Genomic DNA, 16,222 nt, shown 5'->3' on the forward strand with positions numbered 1-16,222 from the left:
TCATATTAATCATTCATTCATGAGAATAATAATAATTCAAAAGGCCTTCTATTCTTTAACTCTTTTGCTTATAAATTTTCCTACACTTGTATCTGAAACGTATACGTCTCAATTTTAATTCAATAGATGTAAATTTATTATCATTCATCCACAGTGGTTCAGCGTCATTATCATAACAACCCATTACCGGCCACAATGAGAAGTGGTTAATGTCCACCACGCTGGCCCAGTGCGGATTGGTGAACTCCACATTCCTTGCTTCCAGGCATGCAAGTTTTTCACGATGTTTTCCTTTACCGTTGTAGCAAGTAATATTTGAATTGCTTAAAAAGCACATAGAAAAATGAGAGGTGCGTGCTGGGATTCGAATTCGGCCCCCTGAAAATGAAGTCTTGCGCCTACCCACTGCGCTATAAGCACTCTTATCAAACTGGCCACTGTTAGAGGTGGTTCCTTCAACATACGAAGTGTCTGTAATAAAATGGTATCTTTAGTATAAAAAATGTATGAACTACCTTTACTGGTGTTTACTACTCGAACTCGGTCAACTACCTTGACCGAGTTCGTCTGGGGAAGTTCTTTTTTTATTCTACTACAAGTTAGACCTTGACTGCTATCTCACCTGGTGTTAAGTGAAGATGCAGTCTAAGATGGTAGCGGGCTAACCTGTTAGAGAGTATGGTAGTCATAGCCCCAAATCGGTTTTTACGCTACATCGCACTGGAACACAAATCGCTTAGCGGCATCACTCCCACCAGACCAGACCGGAGAAAATTCAAAAATTATAAATCGAATAGGAATCGCACCCAGGACCTTCTATTTAAATTTACAGCGCTCACCGTTGCGTCAGAGAGGTGGGCAAAAGGTCTGAAAGACGTAGTTTCCGGTGTAAACCTACAGGCAAATGGGATTTAGCCCTTACTCTTCAGGTTCAACGACACAGGGTACTTTGCAGGATGTTTTCTGTGCATGCTCTGCGAAGTGTTGTTTTGTTTATAAGCGACGGTTTTCCACCTAAATTCAGGTATCTGATCTACTTAGTTCGTACTACAATTATTACTATACAAAAAACTTCTCGTTGTAAAGGCCTACATCGTGTAGCGTTACTGTGTAACTGGCGCGTAGATTAAATTGGGGCCGGATTTAAACTAATCCTAAAAATACTAAAAAACTTTTGCATTGCTTTAAAAAACATGTTGAAACAAAACCTGTAGTTTTAAAACGCCTGTATTTTTGCCGGTTCCGGTAATTAGAACTAACATCTGATGATAATCACTAAAAGTGGTATAAAATTATTCGCTCCTTAAACTTTTATTGTAATGTTTTTCTGCGCTGGCGGTCGTAAATGTCCCAAAATACTTACAAGTTCCAACAATAAAAACAAAGGTCTTCATTGCGAGCATTAATTTAACATCTAACAACCATCTAATTCAGGACGCTATTTTGAATTTGAGGATATCCATTAACTTTACTTCAAAATGATACAGTAAATAAAACTTTTATCTTAAGATAAAACCAAAACTCATTAATTCGTGCGTGGAACGTTGCCCAAGTTGCTGCCAGATTGATACTGTCAGAACGGAGGCCTGTTTTCAATTATGAAACACTGAAAAAGAGACCCGAGTCCAGTAGTCAGACTCTGAGAAAGTAGGTATCTGTCCAGAGAAAGGAGGCCTGTGTCCTGTTGAGGGACGCTCTGATAAAGGCGGCCAGTGTCCACTAGTAGAAAACGAGATGTGACCACTTGGGTGGCACTTTGATAAAGTTGGCCTGTTTCCAGTAGTGGGAGATAGAAAGCAAGCCTGTGTCCAGTTGTGGGACACTGAGAAAAGAGGCTTGGGTCTAGTTATGGGACATTGGAAATGGAGACCTGTGTACAGTAAGGGGACGCTATGTAAAAGAGATCTGTGTCCAGTAGTAGAAAACTGAGAAACGAGATGTGACCACTTGGGTGGCACTTTGATAAAGTTGGCCCGTGTCCAGTTGTGGGACACTGAGAAAAGAGGCTTGGGTCTATTTATGGGACATTGAGAATGGAGACCTGTGTCCAGTGGTGGAAAACTGAGAAACGAGATGTGACCACTTGCGTGGCACTTAGGCCTGTTTCTAGTATTGGAACATAGAAAGGGGGCCTAGATAGCCTGTGCGCAGTTGTGGGACATAGAATGGGGGCCTGTGCCCAATTGTGGGACACCGAGAAAGAAGTATTGTGTCCAGTAGTGGGGCACTGAGAAAGGAGATTTGTTGTAGTTGTGGACGATGTGAGAAAGAAGGTCTTTGTCCAGTATTGCGACACTGAGAAAGGGGTTGAATATCCAGTTGTGTGACGTTGCGAGAAAGGAGGCCTGCGTCCAGTTCTGAATCACTGGTACTGATGATGATGATAGAGTTTAAATTTGGCTGGGTTCTCGTTTTATTAAAAGAAAATCGTGTGTAGTGTATTAAAAGTTACATGAACCTACATACAATGCGGTAATTTAAAAAAGATTTCTTTTACATTGTGTAATAGTAATATTCCTACGGAGAGTACCAGCGATGTTTTACACGTATACAATTGCCAGCGAAATACCGTTAACGGAAGTTATGTCATGCATGACAAAGATTTCGTGATTTTGTTCCGTCTAGCGTTTATCAAAAATAGATCTTATGTATCATTTATGTTAATTATTTACGGAGATAAATATTACGCATTATAATTTGACTTTACAAATACTGAGTACCGTTTAACATAATGCTATAGTCTTAAAATATTTTATATGGATGCTTTTTGGTCTGGTGGGAGGCTTAGCAGTGGCTTCGGCGCGCGGTTAAGCAACAATTTAGGGGTATGAGTTTAATATAACCAAATTATACCCTCTCGCTCTATGTTTTATATGTTTATATCTCTGCAGGGCTACATCCCCTGACAAGGGATATACGTTAATTACATCCCCCTGACAAGGGATATAATTAACGTGTCCACCTGTTAAAGCAAGCGAACATGGAATAGGAGAACAGTTTGCAGCGGCGACCCTGCTTTCTGAGCCGAAGGCCATGGGTTCGATTCCCACTACTGGAAAATGTTTGTGTGATGAGCATGAATGTTTTCCTTAAAATCTTTAATTGCTCACTATGGTATAGGAGTGAAGTACGCCGTGAAAATGTATCTATGGAAAGTTCCAATATCTAACAAGCTATTTCCCGACTCAGCAACCGAATCCAATTCCTCGTGTTCCGTAACCATAATACGATGTATAAACGAGGCAGTCAAATAGATTTTTTTAGGCTAATGTAAATTAATTTCGTTGATACATAAATTTTTGTATCGTTTTGAGGTGCTGGCGACAACTATCTACGTTCATTTACTTCATCACTACAACCCACAGTTACGTGGGTTAGACCGCATTTCATAAAATTCCTATCGTAAGATCGTATATGGAAGACCTGTCAACGATGAAAAACTAGTAACTTACTATGTGAACAAAATAATATAGCATAATACACAGAAACGGGTAAAAGTATTAAAAAAAAATAATAACGCTTTCTTTACTTTTAATTGATTAGTGATACACATCAGACAACGGTTCAACAATTGTTATAACGTACTTTATAACGGCTCAAGAAAGGCTATAAAATGTACATTTTGTTTTTGTTCTGTTGCCGGGAGTAATTAGTAGAGTTCAGCTTTTTTTACACAAGTGAATTAAATTAACTTAATTCTCTCGGATCTATTTTGTTTGCTCAATTTGGATTCTAATAAAAAAGTTAATGTTTTTAATAACATTAATCATAAAAGTAAATCATTGCTTCCCAACCCGTGGGTCGTAACCATCGTCAACGATTTAATATTTAAACAGCTGTGTTTCCTACATTTAAGATGACCACCCTAGCGGTTGGTTTCAATTCCCGGCTTCGATTAGTCCTGGCTTTGATTTCCGGCAGGGGCAATTCGGGAAATTATTTTCTCATTTTTCACTGGTCCGTTCTGGTCGAAGGCTTCGACCATGAGTAGTTACCACCCGACAAAGACGTGCCGCTAAGCGTTCCGGTACGATGTCGAGTAGAAATCGATTGGGGTTAAATACAATTGCCATACTCCTTAACAGGTTAGCCCGCTACCATCTTAGACTGCATTAGACTACCAGGTGAGATTGCAGTCAAGAGCTTACCTGTAGTGGAATAAAAAAATAGAAAAAATAAACTACCCGGTCAGGCTATGTCTGTATATGATATTAAATAGTGTTCCCGCGGGTACTCAGGTATAAAAAAAATGTATGTGTAAAATTTGAAAGTCAAACCATCTACCAATTTTTTAACCTTTCCATTGCCTTTCCAAGATCATGACGGAATAGTCATTATCGTTGTAGGTTTGATACGAAATATTAATAAAAAAAGCGTACATAAAAATAGGTTATCCATAATTATAAAAGTATTACGGTAAAAAGAAAAAAAAAATCCTCCTTAATTATGACAACTTGAAATGCCCACCACTAGTCTCGCAATTAGTGCTACTGTGTACAAAATAACACAAAAACATGATTCACACAACTATTGTGCTATTATGTGTTATTAACAATAGCGCATCTTTCTGAATTAATCTAAATAATACACATTACTTTTTATATATATGACGCGTGTTTTTAAGTTTTCTATAGTTTTTAATTGATACGCATATTTGCAATGCAACGGTTAATTTATAACTATTAATAGCGCATTAATACATTATTTATGTTAAATGTACGTTTCTTGTTTGATTACACATGCTACAAAATGTTGTTTATATATTTGTAACTCGATATATTTTAAAATAGCGTAAGTAAAGTCGGTTTTTTGAATACGCATTTGAAACTCTTATTTCAATTATTTAAACATCAACCTTTTGGCCCCGTTCGCGATGCATTCAGAGATGGAGTTTTTATAGAATAAAAACAAAGAAAAATAAACTAAAAGCGTCTTACTTGTTTTTAAATAATTATGTATTAATTGAAAATAAAATAAAAAGATAATGATACTTCTTTGCAGATTTTTTAATTGCTATTAAATAATAGAATCACGGATATATCGTGTGAAATAATGGGTTTAAAAGTTAAATAACCAACCGAGATGAACTCTACCTTGTTGTAGTCGATCGATAATCTTATAACATCTGAGTTAATTAAAAAAAACCTATATATTTTTAGGTTATATCCGCTAGAATGATTAAAACATACGTGGACAAAGAAAGCGGTAGGTAACTAAAAGCTATTCTTTTAGTTACCGCTTTCTTTGTTTCTAAGAAAACTATCACGGTTATATCAGTAAACTAGATTGGAAATTCTATGTGAATTATATTAAAAAGCGCTTTCTTCGGGTATAATCGATTCGCATTGTTATAATGATACGCTTCAATGGCGCCAATGCTGTGTACGAAACAATTAAGCATTTAATAACTCATAATTAAAAATAAATTAATATCTAATGATAAAATATATTTTTTGCTGTTACTGAATTCATAACGTTTCAATGTACTGCGACTTAGATTGATATTGAAAACGCTATGTTGTAAAAACGCAATTACAGGTAAGGAAATCGTCGATTACCATTTTTTTTAGGTGATACGTATACAGTTTTATTATTATAAAATATAAAAGAGATATTTATAATAAAATATTGATAAAAAGAAAAACCTAATAAACAAATATTTGGCATTCGAATGTTAATTTGGTTATGAGTTAATACTTGCATAGTAGGTTAGCGTTTAATTAATCAAATATCACTAGACACTTCATAGACATTTTCTATTATTTGTCTAAGAAACCTAACCTAATACAGTCTAATACGAAGGTTAAAATTACAATTAAATCTACCAATGTTGTATATATTTTTATCTATACAATAAATTATATTAAATTAGAATAATATGTAAATGGTATTTTGGAAAATGATTATTTCAAAAATTGCGGAAATAACTGGTTTCATTACAATGAATTATAATAATGTCTGTGTCTAAACTTAATTTCACAAATGCAGATAGTCTTTGTTGTCTGGTGAGCTGAGTTCTTGGAGAAGTTAACAAAAATCAAATAATTTTGTTTCAAAAAAGCGGACATTAAAACATTTTTAAATAATGATCCAAAAACGCTAATATTATACCATGGATGTAATTTTTGAACTGGAAGTATCTTGGTAATATATCTTTCAAATTAGTCAATCAGAAAAATGAAAATTTGAGAAATCTTCTGACACCAGAAAAGGCTAAAACAAAAACATTTTTTGGCACTAAGATTCTATGGTCTATGAAGTTTCTCTGTGAGAGCGGCATACTTGTACCCGTTACCCTTATCTCACGAAAGGCGTAAATCTCGCGACCATTGCTGTGAAACTTCAGTACAAAAAAATTAAAAAAAGTGTGTGTGTGTAAAGCGCGATTGAAAGCAAACTTTAATTATTATTTATTACCCCGCCATTACATTTAATATTCACTATTTCATTTTATATTCTATTTATTTTAAAATTCATTAATATTACTTTCACATTTTATAAATATTTTCATTTGTTAAATAGAATAATTGTGAGTTGAAAATTGAAGGTTAGATCAGCACATGTCAATATAACCTTGTCATTGAATATTATATGATGTCACAATCGTCAGAAAATTTATTAATAATATGTTTATTACAAAGGTAATAAATAAACAAGTATATTTAGAGATTTTCAAAAAAATTTGCATATATATATTTTTTAAAACTGGTGAATTTTTATTCATGTTTACGAATGTGGTAATCGCCATCATCTCATTACACGGTAATTCTTATGATGTACGCATCAAAAGTGCCACCTATGGGCCTACTTGAATAAAGATATTTTTGACTTTGACTTTATTCACTTTGCTACTCACAATTGATCCGTTTGAAATTATTGGAAATAAATAATCCTAATTGATTATGATATTTGCCACTAGCTGGCGTATAAGTCAAGTGAAGTATATGACATGTACTTACGACCACCGCAAATTATTATTTTTAAATAACGGAAACTACACAGACGTCTGACGTAAGCGTTACTTCCGTCAAAAAATTTTACTTCAAAAATACAATACTTGACGTTTGACCGACGCTAGCCTGTGAGCTACGTTATTACCCTGCGGATTCAGCTACCTCAGCTGCAACTTCTGCGCTAAGATTACAAACTATAATTCCTCTGTTTTTCCAGATACACATGTACCAACAGTCGATGATGCGAGCAGAGGAAATCCGTCGGCGACGTCGCGAAGACATGCCCGGGACACAGACCGCTGTCAACAACATCCTGGCAGCGGCTGCCCGGGAAATGGAGGAAGCCAGGCACGCCGCCAGAACCAGTGACCGCGTCGTGGCTAGCATTCAGACCGAGCATGAAGGTTGGTTGTGGTAAAGTTGCCAAGTCTTGTATTGAGTAAAGATAACGGCATATATCTACTTATAATCATCATTGTTGGTAAAAAAATAAAATAAAAAAATAAATATACTACGACAATACACACATCGCCATCTAGCCCCAAAGTAAGCGTAGCTTGTGTAACGGGTACTTATATAGCTGATGATGGTGATGATATCTAAAAGGATTGAATCCAGAAAAAAGATGTGGGGCAAAAGTTTTGTTTCACGTTTCCAACTAGCTCGTACCTATATGGGTATGACCGGAAGCCATTACCGGAAAGTAGTAACGGAAAGAAAAGCCACTGAATACGGGGACATAAAAATAAATTTCGCAGTAAAATTATACACTGTACTTTAACGTCACACATGCGGGCCCCTATCTTTCAATGTCGAAGCTAATTAAGAAGTTATTTCTTGAATAAATGGGGACAAATAGGCATTTTTTACGATTAAAATTAATTGATACAAGTTTAGCGTCTGCGTTAAAATTACTTTTTTAGAAATGTGTTAACTAATTAAACTTTTGTTTATATTCATAACACAGTATTCACTTTTATAAGACAGTGAAGATACTTTTAATTAACCAAAGTTTGATAAGTGGAATTTATCGTAAAAGTCTCACTCCACTTTCAATAATACTTTCTTCATTTAAAAGGAGTGCCCAAAAGATTTATTGAGGAATATTAATAGACTAATAGCGTAGTTAGGCTTACATAGTTGCTATAAAGCACGCCCCTTCGTCTCCCGCAAGACAGAATAATAATTGTAAAATGCTGGTGCTATAATGAGCAACTGCTGAGTTTCTTGCCGGCTTCTTCTCGGTAGAATCTGCCTTCCGAACCGGTGGTAGAACATACATATTTGACTTTTCGTAGTGCTTATAATGGGCATACTTAAAAGAAATGAGTTTTGAATTTGAATTTAATCACAGTTCTTAAGAAGATAATTAATTGTTGACTTACTTGAAAAAGGAATTGATTATATTACTACTATGCACGTGGGAAAAGTATTTCGTGGTAAATTGGAGAGATAATAACTATGTGGCTTAAAAATAAATAGACCCTTTTTTACAATGCAAAAGAACCCCTTTTATATGATTCCTAGTACTTGACATAGTAACCCCACTTAAAACTCTTATTTCGGCCCCTTTGTTTAAAAAAGTAATATTTATTTTATTTGTAGTTAAGTTGTACAAGCATTATTTATTGCTGTTGCAATTTTCGTAATTATTCGTAATCGATAGCATTAGTATTCACTGAAATGAAAAGTTTAGCAAGACGGAGAGTTGTAGCCAACTTTTCACGAAAACTCCGTTTTGGTATTATATAATCTTTTGGCCAATGTTTCAAGTTTTCTAAATAAAAGAACAACTAGAACCTTAATTGGGAAACAGGTTATTTTAATGAGATTAAATTTCCCAAAGAAAACTTAGAAACTTAAACGAAAACATTTTATTATATTTTTTAGAAAATAAAGTAAAATCCTGATAACATCAGATATAGAAATCTTTCACTTTATTAGCTTTTATCTTAAAAACATCCATTGTGCTCAACGTTTCTAAACTTTTCATAAATAAAGAAACAAGGTATCCGTTTGTCCTTTCCAAAAGATGCTTTCCTAATCAATTTCTCGTATCGTTAAATTCCTAAAATAGCGGTTACTTTCTTTAGAAAATCGACTTAACTCGTTAATATTTCAGAATTGTACCAGAAAACGATACAGATTAACAGGATAATGAGCGGTTTTCTTGTGTGAGCGTTGACTGGGTTGATTGATCGCTCATGTTCGTTCTTGAGTTTGGCACGCCGGTGTTTTTTTTTATTTTCTTTCACCTCGTGACTGACGAAACGTGCAGGGTACAATTTAAAGAGCGCCTTGATACAGATTTCCCAAAACGAGCTCGACCAAACGGGTTCAAATATATATCGGTTTTTTGGTAACTTATTTCAATGCCTACCCGGACACATGCCGCTATATACAACCGAATAACGAAATAAATTTTAAGGATGTATGAATATATTTCATGAGGCCATATTGTTCACTCTGAAACAATATTAAATCAAAAGAAGCATAGTTATTTTTTCATACAAATGAAATTAAACATTCTAAGTGTTTACTTATCACAACCCTGTTGAAGATAAACCGACACGCGCATAAAACCTACGCTATGCGACGCTTACCTTATAAAGTGACAGGAGTCACATAATTTTAATTTTCTGTTACTGATTTCTTTCAGTATAAACTATGGCAGTGGTTTATTCAAAAACTATTAGGTTTTCGGTTTCCCAGATAGGGCTGAGACAGTACATAATATACCTCTAAAGCCTTTTATTTACACGTTGTATAAATATCGCAATCATGGCAACATACATTTCCTTGCAGCCATGCCAGTAGCGACTGTCTCCGAGGTGGTCGCCGCAGCTGTAAAGCGCGACATGCAAATATCCGAAGACGACAGGCCGAAGAAACGTGTCTCTATTATGTCACCAGAAGACGAGAAGCTGCGCACAAAGAAGAAGACGATGACTGTGCGCTTCCAGGACGACAGCTTTAAGACTGATGACCGCCCGAATAAAATCACTTCACCGGGTAAGTTGGATTTCATTACATTGATAAAAAAAACAGGATTGTTAGTTATTCTGCACCCTTTACCAACGTCCTCGTCATAAAGAGTTAAAAATATAATCCCAAAGAAGATACAATGCGGATTTAGTTCGAGACGTTGATGTGACCTGTACCGACTATGTATTATAACGTTTGTACGTTTCTAAATGAAGGTGATTTTTGATTTTCGGTACTCTGTATCGACAAAGTAAAATTAAATGTATGCATCTTCTGTTAAAGTTGAAATTCGCACACACTTTTATAGAAAGCGCAAGTGTAAAACAAAAAACAGGATTGCAGAATTTTCTAGTCTAAAACGAGCAAAATTCTGTCTATTTTGCTTTGACGTTACTGTGTTTTGTTACTCGAAAACTGCTCCACGATTGTGAGCATTCAAATCTTACATTCAACGTCCTGAAAAGAGGGTAAGGTCACTAAAACAGAGAAATTGTCTAAAAAAGTCTTGTTGACGAATATACGCGTGTAGAATTAATTCTTAAATAAATTCATTATTATTAAATAGTTTAAAATTATTATGAGAATTTATTTATTATTTGAAAGATTTCACTACTAGTTTCTGAGGTTAATTATTGAAACAAAATATTTTTATTTATTAGACAAATTGCAAAAGAATTGCTGTTTTTTCCTTAGGGGATTTTGATCATCACTACCTCCGAATATCTCCATCAGAAGATCCTCATCAAATTAATTTATAACGAAAGTGTACTTCAGACTCTTTCCAATTAAACAGCATTTTTCGAAATCGGTTCAGATTTAACGGAGATATCGAATAACGTTGCCGAATTTGAAAGTTTTTTGAAATGAATTATATAAAGTTCGTTCACCTAGTAGTTAACTTTTAATAAACCAACAACAACGGAAAATTCCACCCAGATTATATGTTTATATAAATATTTTTTTTAACGTCAGAATGTTCGTAACACATAGTGTTCGTAATACCTAATATTTTATTTCTGATATTTTTTTCGCGATAAAATTAATTTCACCTTCAAATACTGGTTTTAATTAATTAATAATTTAACTTTGGTTAATTATTAGCTTGATATTTTTTTAGTAAACTTGAATTCTACTTCCAGAGTATTTTGTTTATTTGTTTTATTATAATAGATTCCTATTAAGTTTATTTGTTATAGATATAATATAACAAATAAACTGAATTAAACGTAATTAGGACTGTTTGTTCAAATTTTGGTAGTTTTATGTGAATAAGTGGCATTTTTATTTCATTTTCGCCTATACTGGAATATTCCCAGTTTAAAAATAATATCTAATTTTAGAGCTAGACATACTATTACGAGCCAGAGTGTGTTTTGGAAGCAACGCCTCAGTTATTTTTTTTCATGAAGAATGTTCTTTCTTCTTGAAGTAAGCGAATATATTAAATGAAATAAAGTAATATCAATATGTTTCAAATTCTCTTTTTCTTCTTTTATTCCACTACAAGCTGACTGTAGTCTTATCTGATGATAAGCGATGTTAACCAGCTCATCTAAGATTGTAGCGGGCTCAGTTTCTACGCCGGTATGGTACCGGATTACTAAATCGCTTAGCGGGTACGTCTTTCTCGGCAACTAGCCCCGGCCGTAGCCCCCACCACATTCATTAAGGTATCTCAAAACCAGGACGTAAATGAAATCAAATGCTCAGTTTGTAAAAGCCAATTAATAAGCGCTTTCATTTCTTTACATTTAATATGAATAAAACTTCCAATAAAAACATGTTTTTCATTAGCTGATTATTTATGCATTTTATTAAACATTGAAAAATATTTTACTCGCAAAGCTGATTAACGTAGAGGTACACTGGGAGAAGTGTTTGGTATTTTGATTGTGCATAAATAATATATTTTAAATGCAGGTATCGGCTTGCAACAGGGTCACTTTTAAGTCACAACTTAAGTACCTTTAATATAACGAAATAGGTGTCGGTAAAAAATAAATAATCTCTTCGACATATTTTAATTTGAGGTATTCATGTAAAAAAACATCTCTGACTAAAGAAAGATAGACGGCAACGGGTGACATCAAACTTGTTATACATCTGGAAAAAAAAATTACAATTATCTGTTAATTTACGGAACACATAAAAATAATTTGTTAACAAAAATCTATACTACATTATTAAAAATAATGTATTTTATTATCATACATATGATCGATGTGGGCCGTGTGGTGACGCCAGATCAAAACACAGTTGTCACCATCTTTTCTCTTCACGCGGGTGTCATACGGCAGCAGGGTCCACTGTGATACGCCCAGCGTGCTGATTATGTGCAAACCCTCACGTTAGGAGAGGCGTTTATTCCAGCAGTGGACTGTTATAAATGATCGGTTCTCAATATGGAGATCATTTGAAAACAATATTGTGGCGCAATAATATGGTAATGATAATAAGTTAAACCAGTGGCCTGCATAGACATATTGACCGGGGTGGACATAGCAGGAAGATGGCATAAAATGGGTCCTCCTCATTTACGAGTTATACACAAATGTATAACTCGTAAATGAGGCAGCGCTTTTGTGCATACATGAAGTGCACGTCGCTAAATTTGGCGTTAAGTGACAGCTCCGGTTGCCTTCATTGTCAAATGTCACTGTAATCTGTCAGTCGATTTCGTAAGATTTCGTTAACCATTTTTTTCATCTACTTTCGTTTTGAGCAACCACACGTTGATATTTCTGTCATAGTAAAATGTCAATAATCTTGATCAATTACACGCAAAGCTGTAAGTCTTGTTTCGTGAATAAAACAACAGTTTTTTTTTCTTGACTGTATTTAGGTATAGTACTGTACAAAGTATCGTTTGCATATCGTATTGCAGGGCGTACAATTCAACAAGTTAGATAAATTGTATTGCATGTGTTAGTTTGTGAAATCTTCGTCTTTCCATTGGGTAAAAGACACTGCCATCTCATTTTTTTAATTTAAAAATTCATATCAAAATTATTGTTGAACCAATCCGAAAATAATAATAAAAGTGTTTAATAAAAGGAAATTTTACACGACTTATGCTCATAAATATGTATGAATGTTTTCGGTTTCGTACGAAAACTCGTATACATATTGGAACATGACAATAATATTAATATATATTTGTTTAAATTATTAACAAATGAATGCAAAACTCCTTATCTGATAAATTGAATGTTTATTACTATTTAAATATAATAATATTATAATAAAGTAATATTTTTATTAATTACAAATCAATTTACTCATGGATACTATTCGTTTGGTAATGGGTATTAGAAAAATTGAAACTAATAAAGTAACTTTGATGATATTTAAATATTTGAAATATATATAAATAATTTATTGTGTGCGTGTGTATGTCATTGAACTCCTGGCTGGACCGATTTGAATGAATTTTTTGGTATACGTTTGGGTAGCATCCTGGATGGTTTAGATTCACAAATTAGCCCGACAGATGGCGCTGGGGTCCTATGGGGTCTATGTTGGGATTGGTGAAGCTCTATCTACTCTTCTTTGTTAATGACATGCTCTATCGAATAAGCAAATAAAAATAGGATTTCCTTTTTTGGCAAAAAAATCACACTGTGCTACTGATAAGGGAACTATATGACTGCCATACCCCTAACAGGTAAGCCCGTTACTATCTTGCAGCATGATGCTAGAGTTCAGCATCACACCACCGTTTGACATTGCAGTCAAGGGACATCTTGTAATTAAATAAAAACTTTTAGGGTTACAAAACTAAATCTCACGAACGCTCCGAAAATATGCCTTTAAAAAAACTCATGCGGGTATTTTACTTTTGGACGTTATGCATCGTTTAGTATTTTTAAATAGCTAAGTTTCTTGGAATATTTGAAAGAAGTATATATTTTTTTTTTGCAGAAACATAACTCGACTAGATTTCTTTGAATAAGTACTTGGTGAGCTATCCGCCATTTGGACGTTCTTTTATGGATTCAGTAATTACGGAAGCCATTTTAAGTTCTTTAATCTTTAATACGCGATATTTGTAAAAAAAAATCACTTCTCCGTAGAATCTGCCTAGCTTGTGTTCTGGGTGATAGACGACTGATTGATGACTGAATATTTTTATGAATAATAAACATAAATACTTATAATATACATATAAACGTCCTGACTCTGAAATACATTCGTGTTCATCACACACATTTTCCAGTTGTGGGAATCGTACCCACAGCCTAAGAAAAAGAAAGCAGGGTCGCTGCCCGCTGCGCTAATTGGTCGTAAAAATAGGTACATTAACCGTTTCTTTAGTCTAGTAGTTGAAGTTCGGGAACGCCTCAAGAGGTCCTAAGTTCGGTTCTCGTTTGGCAAGACAGACTGACAACCAAATATTTAAATTCAATCTTTGTTCTTGGATATAGAATTGGATTGGATATATAAAAAAAAGAAAAACATGATAGACTTTAAGTTGTCAAGCTACTTAAACAATCATTTGGAGCCGGCACAGCTTTACTACCATTGCATAAAGCAGTGTTAATATCAATATGGCTTATTATTTGACATAGGTACCTTGACGTCCTAAAATGAGATTCACAAATCCATCAAAATGCTCTTATACTAGCGATTGACCGACGCTTTGTCGTTGTTTTGTTTTTTCCTAAATCCCGCGGGAACGTACATTTTTGCGGGATAAATAAATAAATAATAAGTAAATATACTACGATAATACACACATCGCCGGTTAACTTCAAAGTAAGCGCAGCTGTGTTATGGGTACCTGGGTGGTTGATAAAAAGTAGCCTATATGTAAGTTCAGCGGAATAATCTATATCAAGTTTATAAATTTCAGTCAAATTGGTTCAGTACTTTTGTGGGTGACTGTAACAAATATCCATCCTTGCAAACTTTAAAGTACTATTGTGACGGGCAATAGCGGAACCCTACATTGAGCGTGGCCCGGTTCGCACTTGGACAGTTTTTCTATAAACTCTTTGCTCTTTGAAATAAAAATGCGCTCGTCGTAGTCCAAAAGTATCATACCTCCAATTTCTGAAATCGGCTATATAAATGGAATCGGAAATACAGTCTGCTTTATCATAGATGACGTAGTTAGAAGTTAGTCTGCGTGAGTACGAAACAACAATGGAACGGTCTCAAGACAATAATTTAGTGTAATTTCCTTTCACGGCTCACAATTTAATAGCCAAGACTCCGCCTGTAAGTTGATACTTGCAATGTAAATGGCGGGATGTCGTCATATTTTTTAATTTATCTACTTTGTTTAAAGTAAAAAATACTGCTTCGTTTTTATCCTAACTTTGTTTTCTTTTACTCCTGCAATCAGTCCTCGACTATGAGCAGATGTGTAGCTTTATATTTTCGTTATTATTACTAATACTATAAAATTAAAAAAAAATCTAAATTCATTTCTTTCAAGTAGGCCTAATACAAGCATTTTTGAAACGTCAAGTATGTCTGTTTGTAGTGACTCTACCACCGGTTCGGAAGGCAAATTCTACCGAGAAAAAGCCGGCGAGAAACTCAGCAGTTGCTCTTTTCCAACATGTTTTACAATTTAAAAAACTTTGTTCTATCTTGTGTGAGATGAAAGCGGAGCGGCTTGCTTGCAGGGAACCTTGTCATTAAGAAATTCATCAATAGTATAAATGCGGAAATGTGTTTGTTTGTGAATCATTCACGCTCTTATTAAGTAACAAATCGACTAAATTTTTAGCATGGCTATTATTTAAAGCATTGAGAGTAACATTAGCTACTATTGTTCCTTTAGGACCACGAAATTCTCAAGGGCATTTTACAGAAATATTCGTATCTTTACACCAAATAGTCTGCAATATAGGGTTTTTTTCTATTGCAACGACGTGTATAATCGTGGGTAAAACCTCGGGTCGCAACTAGTATGTATATACCTAAGCAGCTGCGGTATTAGAGTAATCACAATAGTAAAAACTTGTTCCACGCCTATTTTTCGATACCAATACTTTAAAAAAAAATAAAGTGATAAGGTTAGTAACTGTACAAAGGTGCCATAAAAAATACGCTGTGACAACCTTTCCATCGGTTGTGTTCACATTAACGATCAAACATTACCTTTAAAACCGCTAAAACGTCTCTTAAACCGTTATATATTCCCATAGTCGCCTAGTATGAAGAGGGATGGTGTGTTCTGATCTGCCGTCTCAACAAGGCAGTCATCCCCAGCCTATGCTAATCGTAACTTTCTTCAATATGCATTTAAAAAAAAACAACAGTTTGTGAACGTT

The 16,222-nt window shown here is 34.5% G+C and overlaps 1 protein-coding gene across 4 annotated transcripts in view; it reads left to right on the plus strand.

The window, feature by feature from the left end:
* Positions 1-16,222, plus strand: part of LOC120631062 (myoneurin-like) — a 59,083-nt gene that overhangs the window by 26,979 nt on the left and 15,882 nt on the right. For all 4 annotated transcript variants that reach the window (XM_039900475.1, XM_039900476.1, XM_039900477.1 and 1 more), the window contains exons 4-5: positions 7,171-7,357; positions 9,759-9,965. In XM_039900475.1, coding sequence (XP_039756409.1) covers positions 7,171-7,357; positions 9,759-9,965 — 394 coding nt within the window. The remainder of the gene's footprint in view (positions 1-7,170; positions 7,358-9,758; positions 9,966-16,222) is intronic.

Source organism: Pararge aegeria, chromosome 17 (genome assembly GCF_905163445.1).
Source record: "Pararge aegeria chromosome 17, ilParAegt1.1, whole genome shotgun sequence".
Lineage (NCBI taxonomy): Eukaryota > Metazoa > Arthropoda > Insecta > Lepidoptera > Nymphalidae > Pararge > Pararge aegeria.